This window comes from Benincasa hispida, chromosome 11 (assembly GCF_027475165.1).
Source record: "Benincasa hispida cultivar pf3 chromosome 11, pf3_genome.v1.1, whole genome shotgun sequence".
Classification (NCBI taxonomy): Eukaryota; Viridiplantae; Streptophyta; class Magnoliopsida; order Cucurbitales; family Cucurbitaceae; genus Benincasa; species Benincasa hispida.
In genome coordinates, this window is record NC_143488.1 from 27,900,846 (window position 1) to 27,925,825 (window position 24,980).

A 24,980-nucleotide genomic window follows, 5' to 3' on the forward strand; every position below is an offset into this window, starting at 1 on the left:
ATGGATACCACAGGATTACTATAGTCCAGCAGGGGTAATTTTGTAATTATATGCCCTTGACTATTAATTACCTGTATTTTCGATAAAGTTGGCACTGAAAGTAGAGAGCATTTTCCATTTTGCCCGCTTGGTTTCTCAGTCAGGCGTGGAGAGAGAGAGAGAGAGATGGTAACTGTAAGCCATTTTCATCGAGTGAACTGCAGCTTCCCAGCTTCTTCTTCCAAGGAATTCCCAATCAAACGGCGAAAGTTTCCCGCTAAAATTGGTCCATCGATTTCTCATTTCAGACTCCAGGCTGCAGGTCAGTCCAAACTGGTTTTTGTTTGTTGCATTGTGTTTGGTTTCTAGAAAAGTTGTTCATGTTTGGATTTTGAAGTGCATGTAAGTTGGGATAAATTTTTGTTACTTGTATTGGAAATGAACTGACAATTTGAAGGGAGTGTGTGGACATTGCTTCTGGTTTCTTGGCTATCCAATTAACGTTTTCTGAAGCGATTTTGTAGTATCTATTAGTGTGACGATTATTTTGATGTTATTGATACTTTTTTCCGGCTTTCCTCAGGTGTTCAGTATAATTTTAGGCGAAATGAGAAATTTCTCAAGTCGGTGATCAAATGCAGTGCTGGTGAAGTTGGGGATGTAAGTTAGACAGATTACCTGTTGCTAAATTGTACGGGGGTGATTTACTTTCTTATTCTTGTACTATTTTTTGTTTTTCTTCGTTCTATGCGCTTACATTTTCTCTTTTTACAATCTTCAGGGACCTGAGTTTGTGAAAGAGAGAAGTGTTTCTGTCATTTTGTTGGCTGGAGGCAAGGGAAAAAGGATGGGTGTAAGTTTCTAACTGCGCTTATCACTTGAACTTTATATCATTTTTGTTTGTGTATTAGATAACATAGGGTTCTACCTCAAAACCAATTCACATTGGGAGGAGTAGTCTATTATCTTATTATGATTGTGAAAGATTGCGAGATCCCTTGATTTTGTGATTCTCAACATGCATTCTCAAGATAGTGCCTCTTTGGATTCACCAGTCTTGAATAAGAATAAAATTCCAATTTTTGTTTTTAGACCAGACAACCATTTGGGCTTTATGAGCTCTGATACCATATTATAGATATTAGATGACATGAGTTTCCATCTCAAAATAATTTGGCAATGAAGAAGTGGTCATTAGCTTCTATGTCTTGTTAAGATTGTGAGGTTCTTGATTTTTTCTATGTAGGGTCCTCAATATTGTGGACAATTATGAATATTTCGTTTTCTACCCAAAGACAAACAAACAACCTATTTTTTCTTTTCGTAATTTTCCAGTTTAGTTAAGCATCATTCTGACTTCCATTATACATGACTTATTATTTAATTGTTTGGTTGCTTTCTTTCCTTGAACAACTGTTATAAATTTTAAGACACAACCTCTGTTTAGCGTGCTGTACTTTACTCTCTTGCTTGGTTGATCTTCTTTAGCATTTATTTAGGTTAGGTATAGCAATCTCTTTACTTACCTAATACTCTGATAGTTAGATGTACTCATATCTCTCTGGTTATTGTTTGTGTATTTAAGAGGCCAAACCTCTTCTTGTAACTCAAGCCTAGGTAATTAGTAATATTGGTGGAGGATTTACTTCTCTCTCAAGTTCCTTAAAACAGAACCATAAATATGATTAAGTCATGGAGTTATTACTTTCTCCCCTTTATCCATTTAATACCTGTGTTAGTCATGTTCATTTGGTGCTACAGTTAGAACTGTCAGGACGCTGGATTTTGCTTCAAAAATTATTTCTTATTTTTGTAATATTTTGTTATCTCAGTGTAATTATGTCTCCCAGCTCCATATATTTGACTAATAGTGTATTCATGTGCATGCAAGAGATGTTTGGACCATACCATACGTGAAGTTTTACTAGCACCCATTTTCTTCATTATCTTACTTCTACACATGCTTTTTTTTTTTTTTAATCTTTGTGCAATTAGGCAAGCATGCCGAAGCAGTATCTTCCACTTCTAGGTCAACCTATCGCCCTGTACAGGTAAAATATAAATTAAATGTCTTTATTCAATTTTCCACAGTTCTACATGGACAATTTTAGCTTGCATATTCCAAAGGATTTGAAGAAGTTAGCTTCCAATGATCTGTAGTACGTTGATGGACTAGGTGTGGCATTTTTCTGTATGTCCGTATCAAGGAGGCTTTTAATCAATCACATGACCATTTAGCATGAAAAATTCCTTTTTTTGGTGTTTATACATTATGATTGTGAAGGTCTATTTGGTAGGCATTTGTATGCATCCAAAAATTTTCAGATAGATTCCAATCAATATACTGTAGGCAAGCATGCAACAATAAAATAAAATAAAATAAAACATACACAGAGTATCTGCCAAGGATAAAATGTAAAGAGGTGTGCCTGCAGTCTGGGTATTTGTATGAGGCTATAATTTTTACAATCATATGTATTACTGGATCCAATGCTCATTTTATAGTTAATTATTGTTAGCCCTGCTCTTTTGTGAAATACCAAATGGAAATACAATGTTTGTGCATACCTATTTGCTGATATGGCTATCTTCTACCTATTTGCTGATATGGCTATCTTCTACCTATTTGCTGATATGGCTATCTTCCATGGCTGGGCCGAATGGTATTTGTAATCCCTGTTTAAAGCTTTACTGGGTCCTACTTTTAAAAAGAACGCAACAATCCTCTTGATAAGTGCAATTTTGTTATTTTATGGAAGCCGCAAGGTATGGCTTAGAAGAAATAGAAGGTTCATTCATGATGTGGAGAAACGTTTAGAGGAGCCTAGGGTTTCCTTCATTATTTAAATGGAAGGTATTCTTTCCTACCAAGGAAAAATAAAAAAGACAATGCAAACATTGCATTTGATAGTTCTGATTTTGACCTGATTCATACTTAATACTTGGTTCTTCTAAGGACAGTTATTCAGTGACGCTCTCCTTAGGCTTGATTGATAGCTCCTGCAAACCTTTAGTTTATTACGAAACAACTTTTGAGGCTTTTAAACAATTAAATGGTGATTTTAGTGCAGCTTATACACTTTCTCACGTCTGATCGAGGTTAAAGAGATCATTGTGGTTTGCGATCCTTCATATCAGGATATTTTTGAAGGTTTTTTTTTTTTTTTTTTTTTTTTTTTTGAATTCTCACTGACTACCTCCACTTTGTATTCTAGCTCATGCATTATTTTTTCTTTTTTCTTTCTTTAGACGCCAAAGAGAAGATTGATATGCAAATCAAATTCACACTTCCAGGAAAGGAGAGACAAGATTCCGTGTACAGTGGCCTTCAGGTCAGGTGCACGCTCATAGTGTTTTGTTTTTGTTTCATTTTGTTTTGTTTTCCTGTAGGTGATAATGAGCATAGTTTATTAACAAATGGAATTAGAAGGCATGCAGGCTCTCACAAAATAACCTAAGGATGTATAAAAAGGCTCTCCAGTTTACAGCAATGGAAGGAATACAAAATAGCAGCAGTTACATTAAGAACTGCACGTTACATTTTGATCATACAGATTCTTGATGTTTGATGTGATATCTCATTAGAGTTTCTGGAATGGATTGACTTTCTTTGTTGATGTTGTGCCTCATGCCGTTTCCTTTTTCTCCCATTGTCTTATACTAGCTTGTTGCTGCCATTTCAATTTACAGGCAATTGATTTGAGCTCAGAGCTTGTGTGCATCCATGATTCTGCCAGACCTCTTGTATTAGCTGGGGATATTCAACAGGTTGTTTTCTCATTCTTATTAGTTGCCTAGATCGTGTTTATTTTTGTTACTTGTTCTATATATCAAATTCAAGGATAAAAGATTTCTACCCTTTTGGTATGGGTGGCAAGAAATGAACAGAAGAAAGTTTCAGGAGGAATCAAGGGCGTGGAGAAAACTTTTGGATCCTACTCCTTTTGGATATTCTATTTCGAGTTCCTCCAATAAATTAACTTCTTCTTCTTCTTCTTATTATTATTACTATTATTTTTTTTTTTTTCTTACTTCAAAGAGTTCTATAATCACTCCTTCCATCATCGCTTCCAATTCTTTATAAAAGAAAATAATCTCCTCTCAGTTTCTCATTAGAAAAAACCTACTATTTATGTTGCTAAAAAAAGTGGAACTGTCTAAAGTCTAAATCATTAAATATATAATTTGTCATGTGAAGTCATTTGGTTTAGTTGTATCATATATTTGAGACGTACATAAATATGAACATATTCAAAGAAAGCAAATTTGGGATATGCAGTGCTTGACATACATGGTTAGGAATATTGGAGTTGATATGTAGAAGAAATTCAATTTACAATTTTGGCAAATTTCATGTTTATGTTTTATTCTGTCTGGTGAGAGATATACTTCAAGACTTTTCACTTAAAACTTGTTGAACATAACCTAGATTAGGCTCATCTAATGAGATATTGATTTTTTCCTTCTAGGTTCTTAAAGATGCTAGGCTGAATGGGGCAGCCGTACTTGGGGTTCCTGTTAAAGCTACAATAAAAGAGGTATATGCTGGGACTTATTCTATCATTATCATTCTCCTTTGGATGCTTCTGCTTTCTTTTATTTTCTAAAAGTTGTCTAAGGCGGGTATGTTACATGAAAGGACTCTTGTTGGGCCTTGGTGAGGTTCCATGTTTCTCTTTGGACTGCAGCTTCGAATATTTTTTGTAATTACTCTTTAGGCAACATTTTGCTAAGTTAAAATCCATTTCCATAATGGGGTTTTTGTGGTCTTAGGTTTTTTGTATGCCATTTCTTTCATTATTTTTCTCAACGAAAGTAATAAAATCCTAGAACTGTGAATTTTCTTGGCAACCAAATGTAGTTGGGGGTGGGTCAGATGATAGATTAGTTGAGGTGTGTGCAAGTTGGCTTGGATACTTACAATTTTTTTTTTTTTTAAGAAAATCAAACCAGTAATTTTTAAAGCCAAAATTTGGAACCAACCTGTTCATGTTCTTTTTGTTTCCAAATTTGGTAGGTCATCTTAAACCAAATGCGACCTCCTAGGATACTCGGTTCAACTGATTGATTTGATTTTATAAGTTGCCAACTTTTCAAGAGAATTTGTAACTGAACTTGGTTGGTAAAAATATTATCCATTTGCATACCTTATGGTCTGGTTTTTGCTTGGTAGATCCTCTGTTACCTGGTACCTCCTCTCCACACATCTCCCTATTAATCCACATCCTGTCAGTTTTTCTTTAACCCAGAGATGCCACCTCCCCCTTGTATCTTCAATCATGGTACAGTTCAATCCCCTGGAGGGGGAAAAATGGAAAAATCCATGCTCATGTTAGGAAAAACCTCCAACTTCTACCGCAGGAATAAACAGAAAAATAACATAGAAATTAACTCTCAACTCAGAGAAAAATCACAGCTCACTAGAAAAAAATCCACAATGTGAAAATTTGTTACAATCACATAGAACAATTCTCTCTCCCAATCCCAATTACAAGAGCACTCTTTCTAAGCTTTTACACTACTCACACCTTTTTCCCACTCTCAAACTAGAGAATACATAAAGGAAAATTAACTAGAGTTAGCACACTCAAGCTTAAAGTGTTTCTGACTGGGACAACTTCAAACTAGAGGCATTAGCTCCTTTTATAGGCTTGGAGCTCATTCACATTCTTCAATTTAACCGATGTGGGATAAACTGCACTTTTAATATTTTGCCAAAACCCAACAAATTCTACCTCGACAAGATATTTGAAGAATCCACAGCTTCTACAACATCCATTGTCTTCACTAACAATCATAATTCTCAAGTTAGAGAACAATAACCTACTCCACCATAAAAAGTAGACCACTTGGAATATCAACTTCCAAGATTTTTCTTTTCCGTCACATACCGATAAACCTTGCTAATATTTATGGTGCAACTTCCACCTACTTGGCTCATCTGGAAGTCCTTCAGCCATCGACACAACTTCCACCACACACCTTGCATGACCCCCAAATCAGCATCCGAACAATTCTCTCTCCCAATCCCAATTACAAGAGCACTCTTCCTAAGCTTTTATACTACTCATACCCTTTTCCCACTCTCAAACTAGAGAATACATAAAAGGAATTTAACTAGAGTTGGCACACTCAAGCTTAATTAGAGTTAGCACATTCAAGCTTAAAGTATTTTTAACTGGGACGACTTAAAACTAGAGGCATAAGTTCCTTTTATAGGCTTGGAGCCCATCCACATTCTTCATTAACCAATGTGGGACAAATTGCACTTCTAATATTTTGCCAAAACCCAACAACTCACACCTCTTTTCTACCATGCGTTCTTCACACCTCTTTTCTACCATGTGTTCTTCACACCTCTTTTCTACCATGTCCTCGCACTTAAAACTATTTTAAGGACTATATTCATCCGTGCATATTTTCTTAATCGTTCACTCCCATCTTCGTTAAATATTTTCATATTTTCTTAATTCTACCATGCATTCACCCTCAAATCCTTCCAAATTTGTTTCTTTGTGTGTTTTTGGTGGGAACTCATCTATAGAAGCTTAAACACTCATGATACTACATAGACGTCTCTCTGGATGGTGCTCCCTCAGCATAAATGATGCTGAAACACAAAGCCACATCTTTCTCAATTGCTAGTATGCTCAAACTTTTGGGACTTCACTTTTTCTACCTTTAATTGGAAGGTGGTGCTCCCATGAACCTCAACCTTCTTCTTACACAGATTAAAAGGGGACACCTCTTCAAAACTCACAAAAATACCCATCTGATCCACTTTATTTCAGCATTCTTTTAGCCCCATTGGCTTGAAAGGAACAATGGGATTTTTAGTGAAAAAGACATACTCGATCTTGAACTCCATGATCATGGACAATTTGAGATTTGTTTGAGAATCTGTCTCTTTTGTCTCTGGGTGCAAAATGTTTCTCCATTAATCAGTTACAGTTTGAATTCTCAATTAAACAATGGGAGGATTTTTTATTTTTTTATTTTTTAAAATTTCCTTGGTTATGGGGCCTGGCTCTCCTCCCTCTTTCTTTTGTAATTTCATTCTAATATCAATAATCTTTCCTTTAATTTATATGCCTTGCTGCATGGGCTTGTATTAGATTCTATGGGGCATACTCATTAGTGTAGGTCACTTCGGAACTATTGATGATATAATAGCCTCTTAAAACTGGTGCTTAAAAGAATTCTTAATAAGTTATCTTTCGGCAAGTTCCAATTGTCTACATTTTACGTTGACGAAGCCTCATGAATAAGAATTATTTTCCTTTTTTACGTTGTCACTTTGTCCAAGGAAAAATCGTGCATTTAGAATTTTGTCATGCATATTCTTTATTCCAAAAAAGTAAACTACTTTCAGCTATATCTATCTGATAGCCAGTCACGCGTTAGTAAATACCGATATAATGCATATGCATCAAATTGTTCACTTAGAATTTGTCATGGATATGCATCATTCATGTAATGTACAACGTGAGTACTTCAATTGTGTAACAATCAATTACCTTTTTGCGAACAATTCTCCAAGGCTTTTTAACATTCTTCCTGAATATTACCATCTGGCAACCTGTTCTTGGCCAGATTTCTCGATGGGGCTCTCCTCTCTCCTTTCCCCTTCCCTTCTCCATTCACCCGTGTGTCCTAACCTTAGCCTCTACTGTCTGGCAACCTGTTTCTGGCCAGATTTCTCGTCATCCTCCAACTTCCATGTCTCGGTTTCATCATCCTGAAGTATTCAACATGGAAATTAAGAGCTGTAAAGTAAATGACTTGAGATTCCGCTGCTGCTGCATTTTGAGATTCCGCTAGCTGTGGCTGCTCAGCTGATGAAAAGGGGCTGGTTTGCTATTGTTGCATCTGAGAAGGAGGCCTTTTTATGTTTGATAAATCAGTCTATTCCTGGGATTTTCTCCAGCAGTGTTGGAGGTCAATGGAGTTGAAATACCTAAAAGTCATTCTCCCGAGGGGCAAAAGTTGTTGGACAATAATCTTCCTGCTGTTTTTGCTTGAGAACTGATGAAAAATATAGTAGGGAAAAGAAAATAGCATACCAAAAATTTACGCGGAAAACCCTAATTAGGGAGAAAAACCATGAGATAAGGGAATTATTATTAGAAACTGATACAATAGAATACATAGACCAACAACTTAAATAGAGAACAGGGAAACCCTAGGGTACAATGAAAAAGACAAAATTGCCCCTAGAGTGCAAAACCCTAATTTCAACACTCCCCTTCAAGTTGGGGCGTAGATGTCAATAAGTCCCAACTTGCTCACACAAGCGTCAAAAAACAACTGTCTGGAAAGCCCCTTTGTTAGGACATCTGCAATTTGTTGATTGGAGGGAATGTAAGGAACACAAATGTTGCCACTATCGAGTCTTTCCTTGATAAAGTGCCGGTCAATCTCCACATGCTTTGTTCTGTCATGTTGAACAGGGTTGTTTGCTATGCTTATGACTACTTTATTATCACAATAGAGTTTCATTGGACTGGTATGCTCTTGATCAAGATCTTTCAAGACTTTTTCAAGCCTGATCTCTTCACAGATTCCCAAACTCATGGCCCTGTATTTTGCCTCAGCACTGCTTCTGGCAACAACACCTTGTTTTTTGCTTCTCCATGTAACAAGATTGCCCCACACAAAGGTACAATATCCCGATGTTGATTTTCTGTCTACTACAGATCCTTCCCAATCAACATCAGTGTAAGCTTCGATACATCGTTTTTCAGTTTTCCTGAACATCAAGCCTTTCCCTGGAGAAGTTTTTAGATATATCAAAATGCGCTCTACTGCCCTCATGTGTTCTTCGTATGGTGACTGCATGAACTGACTTACCATACTTACTGCATAAGAGATGTCGGGTCTAGTATGAGAAAGATATATTAATTTCCCAACAAGTCGCTGATATCTTTCTTTGCTCACTGGAACACTTTTACTCATATTACTTAACTTTGCATTGGCTTCTATAGGGGTATCAACTGGTTTGCACCCCGTCATACCTGTTTCCTTGAGCAGGTCCAGAGTATAATTCCATTGGGAAACTGAAATTCCTTCTCTTGATCGAGCTACTTCCATTCCGAGGAAGTATCTTAGTTTTCCAAGGTCCTTGATCTGGAATTCCTCAGTCATCTTTGCCTTCAATCGGTCAATCTCTGAGGTATCATCACTTGAAATAACAATGTCATCAACATAAACAATCAAAACTGCGATTTTCCCGGTTATAGACCTTTTAGTAAACAGAGTATGATTAGAATGACCCTGTTTATATCCTTGAGACTTTACAAACATAGTAAATCTGTCAAACCAAGCCCTTGGTGACTGTTTTAGCCCATATAAGGACTTTCTCAATCTGCAAACTCGGTGATCAAACTGTTTCTCAAATCCTGGGGGAGGATTCATATAGACTTCTTCCTCCAATTCTCCATTGAGAAAAGCATTCTTCACATCAAGTTGGTGAAGGGGTCAATCCTTATTAACTGCAATAGAAAGGAGGATCCGAACTGTATTTAGCTTTGCAACTGCCGAAAAAGTCTCTGAATAATCAACCCCAAACGTCTGAGTAAAACCCTTGGCCACTAATCTTGCTTTGTATCTGTCAACAGTTCCATCAGGCTTATACTTTATTGTGAATACCCATTTACATCCGATTGCTTTATGACCATTTGGAAGATTGACTTGATCCCACGTATGATTTTTCTCAAGAGCTTTCATTTCTTCCATAACGGCTGCTTTCCATTCAGGACTTTCCAATGCTGTGTGTATACTGTTTGGTATCACCACTGTGTCTAGGACAAGTAACTTTGCAACAGATATTTAGTACATGATCTCGTACCTTTCCTCAGGGCAATCGGAAGGTCAAGGGATTCGTCTTTATTTTCTTCTGACATACTGCATTCTCCCTCCAGTTCTGTTATTTTCCCACTCTCAACATTTTTTCAGTGGGAATAAGAGAAGCTTCTTTTCCAGGTTCTACCATGTCCTCAAAAGTCACACACTCATCTGTCTCTGCACCATCATCAACCTCAATCACATCCTTGCTGGCATTATCTTCCCTGCTTTTGCTCTCAACATTTTCAACACAAGCATTAGTGTTATCACATTTATTACCATGATCAGGGATAGGACTACTAGTACCTGGAATTGATCTCTGTTCAGACTCATGAACTGGAGCCGGAGAGATAACAAGTGGCGCTATTTCCTTCCTGAGATTCTTTCTATAGTATGTAATCCAAAGGACTTGTTTAGTTGAGAGGATAGGTGCGTTGGGATTGACACTGACATCAAGGATGGGTTCAGGTTCAGGTAAGGCAGAAAGGCTGGGACCCTAATTGGTTTCTTCACTGGAATGCTCCCCCTGAAGAGAACCATTGAGAAAGAATGGATGATCTTCGAAGGTCACATCCATAGAGACAAAGTATTTTTTGGAAGGAGGGTGATAACACTTGTACCCACGCTGATGTAGAGGGTACCCTATAAAAACGCATTTTTGTGCCCAAGGGGTAAACTTGATACGGTTAGGTCCGTGTGTATGGACGAACTGTACACGAAGGGGTACATCAGAAAGAAGTCTGGAGTTTGGGTAAGACTCTTTGAAAAAGTCTAATGGGGTTTGGAATTTTAGGACCTGGGATGGCATGCGGTTTATTAGATGGGCTGCTGTCAAGATAGCATCACCCCACAAATAAGAGTGAAGAGAGGTTGACAACATAAGAGAGCGGGCAACTAACGGTTTTTCCGTTCGGCCACTCCATTTTGTTGAGGAGTGTACGCACAGGAACTCTGATGGACAACACCTTTGGATATAAGGAATTCTTGTAAGGTGTTACTAAGGTATTCTCGACCATTATCACTTCTGAGAATAGCGATTTTAGCGTTGAACTGGGTTTCTATGGAATTGTAAAATTGTTAGAAAACTGAAGTGACTTCTGATTTATCTGTCAGAAGGATAACCCAAGTTAGACGAGTATGATCGTCAATAAAGGTTACAAACCAACGCTTCCCAATTATGGTAGTGATTGGTGAATTACCCCAGACATCACTATGGAATAGAGTAAACGGTTTAGAGGGCTTATAGGGCTGAAAAGAGAAAGAAACACGAGGCTGTTTTGCTTGACACACACATCACATTTCAATTTAGAAATATTAATATTGCGAAAAAGATGAGGAAACAAATAGTTCATATACTGGAAATTAAGATGGCCAAGACGATAATGCCACAACATATAATCAGTTTCAGAAATGGAAAAATGAGAAGAAAACAAACTAGTCCTATCACATAGCCTAAAGGAAGCTTCTTTAGTAAGGAAATAGAGTCCCTTGTCATGTCAGGCAGTGCCAATCGTCCTCCCGGAGGTCAGATCCTGAAAAACGACATCATCAGGTGAGAAACTAACACGACACTTCAAATCTCTTGTTAGTTTACTAATAGATAACAAATTGTAAGACACTTTTGGCACATGCAACACATCTTGGAGTATTAAGCCGACAAAGGGTGACACTCGTCCTTTTCCAGTAACAGGAGCAAAGGACCCATTTGCAATTCTGATTCTTTCATTTCCAGCACCAGGTTGATAAGATAAAAATTGATCAGAAGAACCAATGAGGTGATCTGTGGCCCCTGAGTCTAATATCCACGGTTTATTACCAGTTAACTCACAAGACCAAAAGATTGAAAAGTACCTGTATGGGCGATTGCACTTACACCCACTGTAGTAGTGTTTTGAGTAGTTTCCTGGTTATGAGTCTGAGTATCTTCAGTAACAGATTCACCTACAAGAGCCCGACTTGGCTGTCGTTTCTTACCATTAGGCTATCGGCCGTGGAGTTTCCAGCACTGATCTTTAGTGTGCCAGGGTTTTTTGCAATGTTCATACACTGGGGACGGCTTACTGTTCTGTTTATCTTGTACAGGGCCTGATGTTTTGAAAGCAACGGAATCTGTTGGTGTTACAGGTGTACTGTTCATGGCTCTCGACCTATCTTCTTCCAGGCGAACTTCAGAACAGACCTCCATTAGGGATGGTATAGGTCTGGTCCCTAGTATACGACTGCGCACTATATCAAATTTAGAGTTGAGTCCTGCAAGAAAGTCATACACGCGATCCGTTTCTTCAGACTGATAATGTAACACTCCTCCACAAGGACCGTTCCAGATCATCTCACGGCACAAATCCATCTCTTGCCATAACAGAGATAGCTTGTTAAAGTAAGCGGTAACGTCCATCGTTCCCTGTTTGCATTCATGGACTTACTTACGTAGAGTATACAAACGTGAGGCATTCTGTCTCCTGGAGTAGAGTTTCTGGGCTGCCTCCCAAATATCACGGGCTGTAGCTGCATACAATAAAGGTTTTCCAACCTGAGGTTCCATACTGCCAATCAAAATTGATCTCAACAAAGAATCCTCTCCTTTCCACATTCGCTCTTAGGGGTCACCGATCCTTGGTTTTGGTATTTCACCTGTTAGATATCCAAATTTGTGACGGCCCTCAAGAGCCATTTTAATAGATTGGGACCAAGAGAAGTAATTATCACCATTCAACTTTTCCCCTATAATAATTCCAGAAGAATTGTCTATAGTTCCAGAACATATATTTGAGGAGTAAGTAGGGAACGAAGTTACCGAATTTTCAGGGTATGGATTTAGATCTGATTGGATCTTGGATTACGATCCCATGGCTTCCCCAATAGCAGCAAGCTGTTGTTGAAACATCTCGTTCTATTGTTTAATCTGCAACTGCAACTAGGTAACTTGATCTTGGATTATATTTCCTTGGTTCTGGTGGTATGATGAAGACTCGCCCCCTCCAAACTCATCCATAATCGGCGAAAACTGCCCCATTCGGTTGCTTATACCTGGCTGGAAAGTACCCATACCTCTTCCATCTGTCCTTTGGTGCGGCAAAGATTGGGATGAGGCTCCGATCTGAGAGGAGAAGGCCGACGGCACTTCCGAAGGACGGAAACTTGACTGATCAGTGCTGGGTATCACAGATCTGGACCAATTGGCGCCGGGTATAGCAGATCGGAGCTCGGGCATTGTGGATCTGGTCCAGTCGGCCCTGGGTATAATAGATTGGTGCTCCACAGCTTCGGTCGGTAGCGTCTGGGACCGGTTGGACCAGTTTCGCGTGGCTGGTCGGTGGTCGACCTCATCTGCGGGCATCTGAACCGGAAGGCTTCCTTCATCCGCGCGCGACTGGTTCGAAAGCGTAGTAGTCGGACAAAACTCCAGTGGGTTTTGCGGCTGGGGGTTGCAGCTGGTGATTGGGTCTTCGAAGGAGGCGGCTGGCTTGACGGGAACAGCCGACGGTGGGTAGGGCGGCGGCGGCTGGTCTTCACGGAAGTGGGGAAGAAGGGTTTGGAAGTATCTATCAATGACTTTTTGGATAACAGTGGTTATATCTGGGTTATTGGTTTGGGATTCTCCTGTTGGATTTTCCTCAATGGTGGTCAGGGTTTCGTCTCCATGCTCTGATACCATGATGAAAAATAGAGTAGGGAAAAGAAAATAACACACCAAGAATTTACGTGGAAAACCCTAATTAGGGAGAAAAACCACGGGATAAGGGAATTATTATTAGAAACTGATACAATAGAATACAGTAGACCAACAGCTTAAATAGATAACAGGGAAACCCTAGGGTACAATGAAAAAGACAAAATTACTCCTAACCCTAATTTCAACAAGAACCAAACATGTCAGTTTGTTTTGGGTTCTTCTTCAAGCTTCTTTTGTTGCCAAAGCTCTAAAAAACCTTAGAGTTTGCAAGTTTTGCTTTTGATAGAAGTTTTTGAAGTTGGTAGGATCTTTTTGTCTCAAGATTTTTGATGCAATGTTGAAGCCTCAGCTGGTTTTTGAAGTTTTGATATTTGTTCATTACTTTGGTTGATTATTTTATTTATTGTGAAATTCTATATTGTATTATTGTATTATACTTGTTGTTCTTTTTTATTCTTTCCTTATTTGTAATTGAGTATTTATTCTATTTAAGAAACTCTTTCCTCTTAAGAGAAATAAGAGAGAAAATAATGTTCTTCAGCATGGTATTAGAGATTCAAAGGTTTTGAAACCCTAAAAACCCAAAAAAACCCTAATTTTTTTAGAACTTTAAAAAAAAAACCCTACCTTCTGTTGCTGCCGATTAGTCTTCGTTTGTTCATCACCGCCGCCGGTCACTTGAAGCATCGCGGGCAGACGTCTGCCAAACACCGCAGACCCCCAATCCCTTCCCTCCCTGTTTGTCAACCGTACAGTTTTGAGTCCGCCATTGTCCACGAACGAAGTTGCTTCGATAGCCGCTAGTTCGCCATCTGTCTCTCTTCTGGTTTGCTTTCTTCTGCGCAACATTACCCACGAACGAGTTGCCCCACTGTTGCTTCCGCCTGATTGTCGCTCATTGCCATTTTCACTACTTAGCGCCGCCCATCACCGTCCACCAATTGTCTCATCAAGTTGTTGGTTTGTTTAAGCCTTTGTTTGGCATTTTTTCCCCCAGATCTATTGGTTTGATTTTTTGGGTCTTTGTTTCTTCACCGATATGTCGGACACTAATGCACCCATCACTCGAGTTTGTGAAAATCGTGTCCATTCAACCGGTCCTACTGTCCAAATAACTACCATTCAACTTAATGGGGAGAATTTTACAATATGATTGAGACCGAATTTCAAACTAAAATTCGAATTCTTCACTCTAATACACCCATACCTCTCCCCTTTCTCGAACTAAACTTGATCCTTGAGCTACTAAATGCATTTTTGTGAGTTATGTCTCTCATAAGAAGGCTTACAAATATTTTGATCCTTTGACCAACAAGTATTTTGAGAGTATGGATGTGTCTTTTTTGGAAATTCAACCTTTTCTTGGCCCAAATTCTCTTCAGGGGGAGACATCTAACCTTGAAGATGATTTTTGGGACACTTCATCTCCCCCAAACATCAGTGGTCCTGAAATTATGAGTTCTAGTCCTTCAATGCCAAGTATGGAGAGTTCTTCTTTGGGGGGGGGAAACACTACAAAATGACTCTACAAGTTGAAATCCTGAACTTCAGGTTTATACTAGAAGAAACTTGATTCAAAGAGTTCAAGATCAGACAGTTGATTTATCACAAGACCAATCAAATACTTCGATGAATGATCCTGAAGATCCAAGTATTAGACACTCTACTCCTATTTCTCCTAGTTCTTCATCTCCTTCTAATCCTTTACCTAATGTCTCTAATCTTGATATTCCAATTGCTCATCGGAAAGGTACTCGTAAATGCACCAAATATCCTACTGAAAACTATCTTTCTTGTCATAGATTGTCCGACTGTCATAAAGTCTTCACATCCAAAATAACCAACCTATTTGTTCCAAGGAATATACAGAAAGCCTTAAATGATTTCAATTAGAAATTAGCAGTGATGGAAGAGATTAGTGCGTTGAAACAAAATTGCACATGGACATAGTCAAACAACCGAAAGATAAGAAAACAGTGGGATGCAAATGGGTGTTTTCCATAAAATGTAAAGCTGATGGTAGTATTGTAAGTTACAAGGCCAGATTGGTTGCCAAAGGGTTCACTTAGACCTATGGCATTGATTATCAATAAACATTTGCTCTAGTAGCTAAAATTAATTCTATTAGAATCTTGTTGTCTATTGCAGTTAATTTTGATTGGCCCCTTTATCAACTTGATGTTAAGAATGTCTTTCTCAATGGGGATCTTGAAGAAGAGATTTTTATGGACTTGTCACCTGGTTTTGAGGTGGATCTCGGGATTAACAAAGTGTGCAAGTTAAAGAAATCATTATACAAGCTTAAACAATCTCCTAGAGCATGGTTTGAATGGTTTGGAAAGGCAGTCACAAGCTATAGATTCAGTCAAAATCAAGTTGATCATACTATGTTACATAAACATACTGGAAGTGGTAAGTTGGTTGTTTTGATAGTGTATCTTGATGATATCATTCTTAAGGTAATGATGAGACAGGACTAAATATCTTGAAGAAAAACCTTGCTAATGATTTTCAAATAAAAAACCTGGGAACCTTAAAATATTTCCTGGCATGGAGTTTACTAAGTCTAAAAGTGGCATTCTTATCAACTAGAGGAAGTATATTCTTGGCCTATTGAATGAGACATGTTTACTTGGTTGCAAGATAGCAAAAACTCCCATTGAACAAAATTCAAAATTGGTAGCTGCAACCGAAAAAGAGGTAAAAGAAAAAGCAAAGTACCAGAGACTTGTGGGGAGACTCATATACCTCTCTCACACACGTCCTGACATTGCTTTCGTAGTTAGTGGGGTAAGTCAGTTCATGCATGCTCCCGGGTCAGTTCACTTTGAAGCAATTTATAGAATCTTGAGATATTTGAAAGGTATTCCAGGAAAAGATGTATTGTTCACGAAGCATGACCACCTAAATGTTAAGGTTTACACTGATGCTGATTGGACAAGTAGCACGACTAATAGAAGATCCACTTCTAGTTATTGCTCTTTTGTTGGAGGAAATTTGGTTACTTGGCGAAGTAAAAAACAAAATGTGGTTGCAGAAGTAGTGCTAAAGCAGAATTTAGGGCATTAATCCATGGTATTTGTGAGGGCATATGGATAGGAAGACTATTGGAAGAATTGAATTTCTCTTAGACAATGCCCATACGCATTTATTGTGATAACAAGTCAGCAGTTTCCACTGCCCACAATCCCGTCCTTTATGATAGGACAAAACATATTGAAGTTGATAAAAACTTCATGAAGGAGAAGATTGATGCAAGAATAATATGCATTCCCTTTCTTCCGACAGCAAAGCAAATTGCAGATGTGTTAACTAATAGTCTTCCAAAGTGGCAATTGGCCATGAATGATACCTTCAAACCAACTTAAGGGTGAGTGTTGATTATTTTCTTTATTGTGAAATTCTATATTGTATTTATTGTGTTATATTTGCTGTTTTTTTATTCTTTCCTTATTTGTAATTGGATATTTTTTCTATTTAAGAAACCCTTTCCTCCTAAGAGAAATAAGAGAGAAAATAATGTTTCCAGCAACTTTGCATTGTCCATGCTACACATCGTTGTTCTCATAGTTTCAGATTCGATGTTTTTCATTCAAGAGTCGATTTGTTCCAATATGGGATATATTTTATTGTATTTTCTTTTCTTTTATGGCTTTTCCAGTTAACTTCGTTGTACTTTCGTTATTTTGCTTATTATGTTTCTTTGTATTTAGAGCATTAGACTCAGACTCTTTCCCTTTCATCAATGAAAAGTTTTGTTTCCTTTTTAATAAAAAAACAATTCTCCAATTATTTTTCATTTTTCAGGCAAACAATGATCGTTTTGTCCAAAGAACCTTGGACAGGAAAACTCTTTGGGAAATGCAAACTCCGCAGGTTTGCTGTAAATTTGCATCTAATGCAATCTTTTATGAAATCTGTTAGAATTTAACACAGGCGGATTAATTTAGCATTTATATCGTTTTTTGCAGGTTATTGAGCCTGAGTTGCTTAAGAAAGGGTTTGAGCTTGTGAACAGGTATTTTTTATTCTTTGTTTATTTTCTCATGTTATCAACTATAAAGCACTGACACACCTAAACTGTGTCGGTGTCAGATACCGGCATGCTCTAACATGCCAGCTGGCATGTCTATTATTTTATTATTATCTTTTACTTTTTGACACGTCATGACACACCAAGACACTCCTAGGAGACGCCATTTGCAAAAATAAATAAATAAATAAGAGAGAAAAAGTAGAGAGAAACAAGACCCACTATCAGCAGTCCATTCAACTGTTCTGCACAACCTTTTTATAATTCTAGGGTTTTTACACACTTTCTCCACAGTCCACACTAACAAACTTCATCCTCAAGACCTAAGTCACTTAACCCATAATCTGCCTTTTTCAAAAATAAATAAATAAATAAAATAAAACAACCCACTATGCTACCTGCTTTTTCTTTCTAACTTCATCGACGACAACGACTTCAACTTCAAGACCTATGACTGTCGGCGACTTCTGTGACTTCTCTTATTGTTTTTTTCCCCATTTCTGTTATTTTTCCTTCCATTTTTATCTTCTTTTTTTTTTTTTCATTTCTGTTTTTTTTCCTTTTGCTAAATATGTGTGTTTCATAATGTCAAAATATGCACACATATTCATTTTGTAAAATAATAATAATAATAATAATAATGTGTCCCCAATGTGTCGTGTCCTACTTTTTTCTAGAAAAAATTGACGTGTCATCGTATCGGTATCTTGTCATAGTCGTGTTGCGTGCTATCAAATAACCACACTTTCTAGTTTTTAGTACTTGACTAGTTGGGAGACATGATCTAAAGGAGAGCTAATAATTATTTTTGAGGTTGCCAGATTCAAGGTTTACATTAAGTAAGGATGTAGCTAGATCAAATCGCTGGATCATTTAGTTGTGTTTGACTTTGCATGACAATACTACATAAGATACCCAAGAATAACGTGTGTACGACTTTTCTGATATGAGAAGATGTCTTTCATTAAGAACAAGAATGCAAAAGACTAAGGCCAAGCCAACACTAAGGTAACCTTAGAAGCACGGTCATGAGACAAGGACTTGGGGACACCAATTTTTAAAATGTAGGACACATACGTGTTATTATATATACATACATATATATACACGTATATAAAGTTAGATAATATTAAAAGATCAAACCCAAATTGCATTAGTCTTACTTACGAACCATTAAGACAAATTTAAAAAAGAACATGAATGAAGACAAGCCTGTTATCGATACCTCCGTCAAACGTGTCATTTGCTTAAAAGGTTTGATTATTTATATATAAATGGTGTGTCTGTAGCATGTCTTCAGGTGTTTGATTTTTTTTTTTTTTTTTAAATAAGTAAAAAAAAAGATAGGTTTTCGGGTGTCAAACACGTTTCTGGAGCATCTCTGGACGTATCTGTGTCTAACTAGTGTCTGACACTTTGTGCTTCTAAAGGGCCATGCAAACTACCAAAAATATTTGCAAGCGCCATCCAATTGTTGGTAATCGGAGTCTGAAAATATCTAAATTAAAAGAAGTTAATATGTGAACTATCTTTAAAATGAAAAGTAGATGACACTTTTAGAGTGATCCACACTTCAAACCTCCTCCCAAGGTCTCCCTTTATGCTGACTCACCCTAAATCTCCTTGACAACTAGATATCCCTGATGAAAACGCATAGAAAGTGAAACCATCCTATCATGACCTCTCCTTTTAACTTTTTATGAAAACCATCCTAAATCTTTTTATGAGTAAAAATCGTTCCTTTTAACTTTTCATGTTTGGCCAAATGTGAAACCATCCTATCATGACCTCTCCAAATTCCTCTGTAAGACTTTACCTTGCTGATGGTTAGTTGGCATTCAGATCAATCCTCACCCAGTAAAGTACCTAGTCTCCATCTAAGATGTACATCAACATAATAGAGGAGGCTAATGAGTTGTTTTGGGTACGGATAATCCATTTTGAAAGACCCAAATGAAATCATCTGACTTTTTGGGTTTTTTATATTGATGACCCATTTTGAAAGGTCCAAATGAAATTTGACCTACTTTTTAAAGCTGAAATCCCTTGTTGGGATCTTGACTCTTGCTATTCTTCATCCTTGCTTTTGCTACTCTCGCTACCTGTCCAGTATTTTTTTTTTTTTTTTAACAACCTAGCAAACTACATACTAATCTTAAAACATTAGTTAATCTTAAACTCAAGCTGAAATCCCTTCCAGTGCAACGCAGGGCACAAGATTAGTTATATTTCTACATGCTAATCTTAAACATTAAGCCTCAATTTCGCTTACAAGTGGTTGACTCATTTTTTTAACAACCTAGCAAACTAAGTTCACTCTTTTTTTTTCTTAAGTGAATCGACATACCCAATTCCTTCCAGTGGTTTTTCATGCTAGTATTTGTTTCACAATTGGCCAGATGGAGAAAAATAATTTCAACATACACTCTTAAGAAAAAGAATTGCAACATGATTCAAAGAGTAATCTAAATTAAGATGCAAGTATATTACAACATAGGTGACTTGAGTCAAACCTTGCAGTATGAGATTGTACGCAAGGCCTTTAAAAGGGCTCTCAGGAAAGGAAAATAAAAGATTGCCTCAACGACTGACTATCTAAAGGTTCAAAGGCGCTAGAGTACATCATTAGATCAAGACAAAACAAAAAGGAAAACACTCTAACGCACAGCCATCAAAACACAATCTATGGGCAGAGGCCTCTACAGCTCGACGATTTCATGGGGAAAAGCCATTGCATGCCTTTGCGCGTAATATTGAATAGATCTCGATGCCTTACAGATGTCATTCATAGTTGCACTATAGGGTGGAGCGTGTGCCATCTCAAGATCTCTTGGTTCTCTTCAGATGTAGCAGGAGGATGCAATGCGAAAGGGCTCGCATGCCTTGAACTTATAGGTGGTAGACTCAGGGATGCTGTTGGCATTGCTCGAGGGGTTGGGCTTTGATGTAGGGTCAACAAGGTGAACTTCATTTGGGATATCAATTGGAGTTGAAATTGGAGAGGATTCATTGGCAGGAGGGAATGGTAAAGGATCATCAATGGATGGCGCTGGGAGCAGGGGACTTGCTTTTACTTTTTACCTTCTTTTTATTTTGAGTAGGGGCAGGCTTTCTTGATGCAGTAGACGACTCGATTGAGGGGGCAAAGGGAATAGGGTCAACAAAGGCGGAGAGAGGAAAGGCGATGCAAGCAAATTTGGTGCTTTGGAGCCCTTTTCACTTTTTGCTTTCTTAGATTGGGGAGGCTTGGGGTAGAGGGACCTGGAGTTGATTTGCTTTCCTCAGATGCGGCTGCTCTTTCAAACTCATGCAACCTGTCTATGAGTTTCATAGATGATGGGTGATGAATTCCTGCCGCAAAACGTAAGTTGCACTCTAGGCGAGGGAAAAATATTCGACCGCCCCCTTTGGCTGTCATGGCTCTCATCTCTTCCAAAACCAGTGCTCCGATTCAATCTCAATAGCTCTCTTTGTGCAGCGACACGGAAGCACCCGCTGGCAAGTAATTGAATTGTCATGCAATATAGGCATGATGCTGTGCTTAATGAAGTACATCCAAACGACTGCTTCTGCGGGTGCAACAAATGAAGCCCCATGTGCTTGACCTCCCATTTCTTCCTACCGTGGCCAACACATTGGCTAGAACCTCATCAGAAGGGCTGTTGATCATTTGGTCGCCCAATGCGTCTGGAGCGTTAGGAAGCTCCAATATCTTGTTGATCACTGATGCGCCAAAGGGTCCAATCTCACTTGAGTAGACTTGGTGGGGGGTTCGTTAACAAAATCATGCCAACTAATTTGATATTTACTGAATAGACGTGTCAAAATTTCATAAATAAAAGGCTAAAATAGAAGTATGATTCAAAGTTTTGGTACATAACAAAGTTTTTTCCAATTCCATGTTGCTGTCTAATGATATGTGTTTTATGAACACTCCATTTTCCATCAGGGAAGGCTTGGAAGTAACTGATGACGTTTCCATTGTGGAGTACTTGAAACATCCAGTGCTCATCACAGAAGGATCTTATACCAATATCAAGGTATTATAACTTTCAATTACAATCTAATCATACATTTACGATCCATGCATTATATTTTATTATCATTATTTTTTTTATAGAGAAAGTAAAGTTTGTTTTCCAAAAATTGTCCAGCAATAAAAGAGTTCTCTCTTTGCAGGTAACAACACCTGATGATTTATTACTTGCAGAGAGAATATTGAATTTGAACTCGTGAACGTCCTGTTGAGGACTAAACAACCATTGTCCTAATCTCTTAATAATCAAAATGCCTTGTAAGTTTCCCCCCATTTTTAAAGTAGCAATGATGTAATTCGAAATTCAATTACAACATAATGTCAATGAGCATGATGTCGGCTTCTCAAATAAAAGTTTAAAGCATGAATGGTCGTGTTGAACAAATAGTGGTAAACAGATGGGATGAAGATATGAAAGATATTGAAATTTTTTTCTCTTGTTATACAGGTTTAGAAGGTGAAAGTGTATGTAATAGGTCTCTAAACTTTCCAGTTTGTTTATTTCGTTCTTCAACATTTAATATTTAATAAATATTTAAATTTCCATTTTGTATCCAATAAATTTCTACACTTTTAATTAAATATAGATCATTGACCTATTCAATATTTTTTAAAATTAACAAATCTATTAAACATAAAGTTGAAAGTTTAAGGTCCTATGATGGGTGCCAAAAGATGCTAGATTTTGTAAAGCTAGTGGTCTTTTTGGGATCCTTGCATTCACAACAATGGCCAGTGGCAGATCCAATAATTTTATGTAAGGGCACTATACATACAAATGTGATGAAATAAATCTATAAAGAAACGTCACAAAAAGTATACATAGTTTTATTAATTAATTTAATACATATTACAATTATATACGAACATTCTTGTTTTGAAACTAATCCATGATAACTTAATTATCTAACTTATCAAATAATTATTTTTCAATATATGTTATAAGACAATCATTCATTCATTGATCTCCTATTTGATTATACCGTCGAGTCTCTCTATTGTAGCTGTGGGTAAAATCAATGTCAAGGTGAACCATTGATAAACTAATTGATAGATCTTATCTATGTTCATCATTATCAATAAAAAGACTGAAAATAATTTAAAACTTATCAATGGTATGGTATGTATATCTTAACAAGTGATAAAAAAAAAACTATTCCATAGTTTTAACTCTCGGATTGTACCCTAATGTACCATATTGAGTTAGTGGATATATCCTGAACGTGACTGGTATTTTATTTTTTTTTTTTAACTAAATAGCCAACGGTTGTAGTAAATGCTAGTGGCGGATCTTGAATTTTATGGTAAGGAGTGATAATTTCATTTAAGTTTAGTTGATAATCTTTTAGATTTGTGTCTATATATGATCCATGAATTTTTAAAAATGTCTAATAAATTCCTACATTTTCGATATTGTGTCTAATTAAATGCTATAATATAATAAAATTTAACCTTGTGTATATTATAGGTTCTTTTAGACATTTGTTTTCATCCAAATCAATGGATCCTAGTAGTTACAAAAATAAATTTTCAAAATCAATTAGATACAAAATTAAGATTTAATAGGATTAATTTCTAAAAACTTTGATCGTCAAAAATAATAGAAACAAAATTGAAAGTGTATGGTGTTAGACATTTTTAAAGAAATTACTAGACACAATTAAAATTTTATAGACTTATTATAGATACAAATTTAAAAATAGGGCATAATTTGTGACTTAACATTTATATCAATTTAATTTTAAATAATTGATATATAATATATATTTTTGAAAATTTATAATAGGAAGTAAAATAAGAAAAAAAATCTATCAACACAGCATCATTTAAAAATAATTGCATATATAGAAAATGTTGACCAACCACCTTTTAAATTTTTTTCAATTTCCAAATTTGCACCTTTTTTTCCCTATTTCTTCTCCTCTCCTGCTGTGTGTTCTCCATTCATTTTTTTTTTCTTTTTTTTTATTTGGCTTTCAATTTTTTTATTGCTCACTTTTACTTTTACTTTTACTTTTTTTTTCCTTTTTTCATGGTTAATTTTGATTTTATATCCTCAATTTCTTTCATTGTTAATTTTTTTATTGCTTGCTTTTAATTTTTAATTAACAATTAATTTCTTAAAAAAATTTGAGAAAGCTAGGTGTCAAATTAAGAAACTGGAGAAAACTTTTTTTTTCCTCAATTTCTAAAATTTGACATCTTTTTTTAGAAACAAAATGAGAAAGGGAACATTACAAACGAGCCCATTTTTTTAGGACTTTAAAAGTATGACATCTAACAGTAATAAATTTCTATCACTGATAGCATGTGATATCAGTGATAGACTTAGTGTCTCGGTGATAGGGTTCCTATCATTGACAAACTATGTGAATCAGTGAGATAACTGAAAGAATCAAAATCTTCAGTAAAAATGCGTGAACGCGTGTGCCAATGAAATTTGTTTTGGAAAACATGAAAAACATAATATATATATATAGAGAGAGAGAGAGAGAGAACATGTACAAGATAAATATTAATTCTACAACATGCTATTAGGGAAAGAGAAGAACTTATCTTTTGAATACTTTCTTCTTGGGAATCCTCTCCACGTCACGAACACTTCATACTGTGAAATTCTCCCTCGAACTCGAAGCTACTTCCAAGAACACGAACAACTACAAACAATAGACACTACTAATTGGAAACCTTGCTATTCTTCAACAAGAGTTGAGATGGTGGGATCTCACTTTTGGAATGGGAAAGATTTGAACAGAGAACTTCTTTTCTGTAAAAACTTCGAGAAAGAATTTCTTGATGTGTTAGAAAGAAAAATGCAAAGAGATACTATTGGGAATGTCTTAAAACTCGCCGTTCGTAATTTTTAAACATATTCTATTTTGCAATAAAAGTATTATTGAGATTTCATTCAATAAAAGTGTTATTGAAATTGTATTCTGTTATAAAATCCAATAAAAGAACTCATGGCTATAATATTAATACTTTAATTGTATGTAGATACATAAAGTGAATCAAGTTTTAGTATATAGTCAAAAAGGTCTATAAGTATATGGATGAGATTGGATACCTCATCTTGGAGAAATTATGGATGCGGCCCAATTTGTATATTGATACAAACGATGTGATCCTGTAATCGTTCATGTAGTGACATGTGAGTGGGGGCATCCTATGCAAAAGACGTTTGCATAAGACCAAACCATGAAATAGTCACTTTTCTTTATAACAACTGTTTACTGTTAAAATTGACTATTTCAAATTTATGACCTAAGGTAACTCGATCTTAATCCTGAGCTAATTACGAACTCCTGTTTATTCGGGATTATCCTTTGATCTGCATAGGTGATAGTGGTTTAACATCACCGCTCAATAAACCTCCCATTTTTGGGATAAAACCGGATAAATAGCTGGGAATAGTC

The 24,980-nt window shown here is 36.7% G+C and overlaps 1 protein-coding gene across 1 annotated transcript; it reads left to right on the forward strand.

Annotated features, from left to right (window-relative positions):
* ISPD (Nucleotide-diphospho-sugar transferases superfamily protein) lies at window positions 1–22,007 on the forward strand. The gene is made up of 12 exons (XM_039048627.2): window positions 1–301; window positions 563–639; window positions 761–832; window positions 1,975–2,030; window positions 3,051–3,130; window positions 3,229–3,311; window positions 3,670–3,747; window positions 4,449–4,517; window positions 17,303–17,371; window positions 17,467–17,513; window positions 21,478–21,568; window positions 21,708–22,007. Exons 1-12 carry the CDS (start codon window positions 166–168, stop codon window positions 21,762–21,764), a joined length of 915 nt encoding a protein of 304 aa, XP_038904555.1. The 5' UTR covers window positions 1–165; the 3' UTR covers window positions 21,765–22,007.
* Window positions 22,008–24,980: the final 2,973 nt, after the last annotated feature.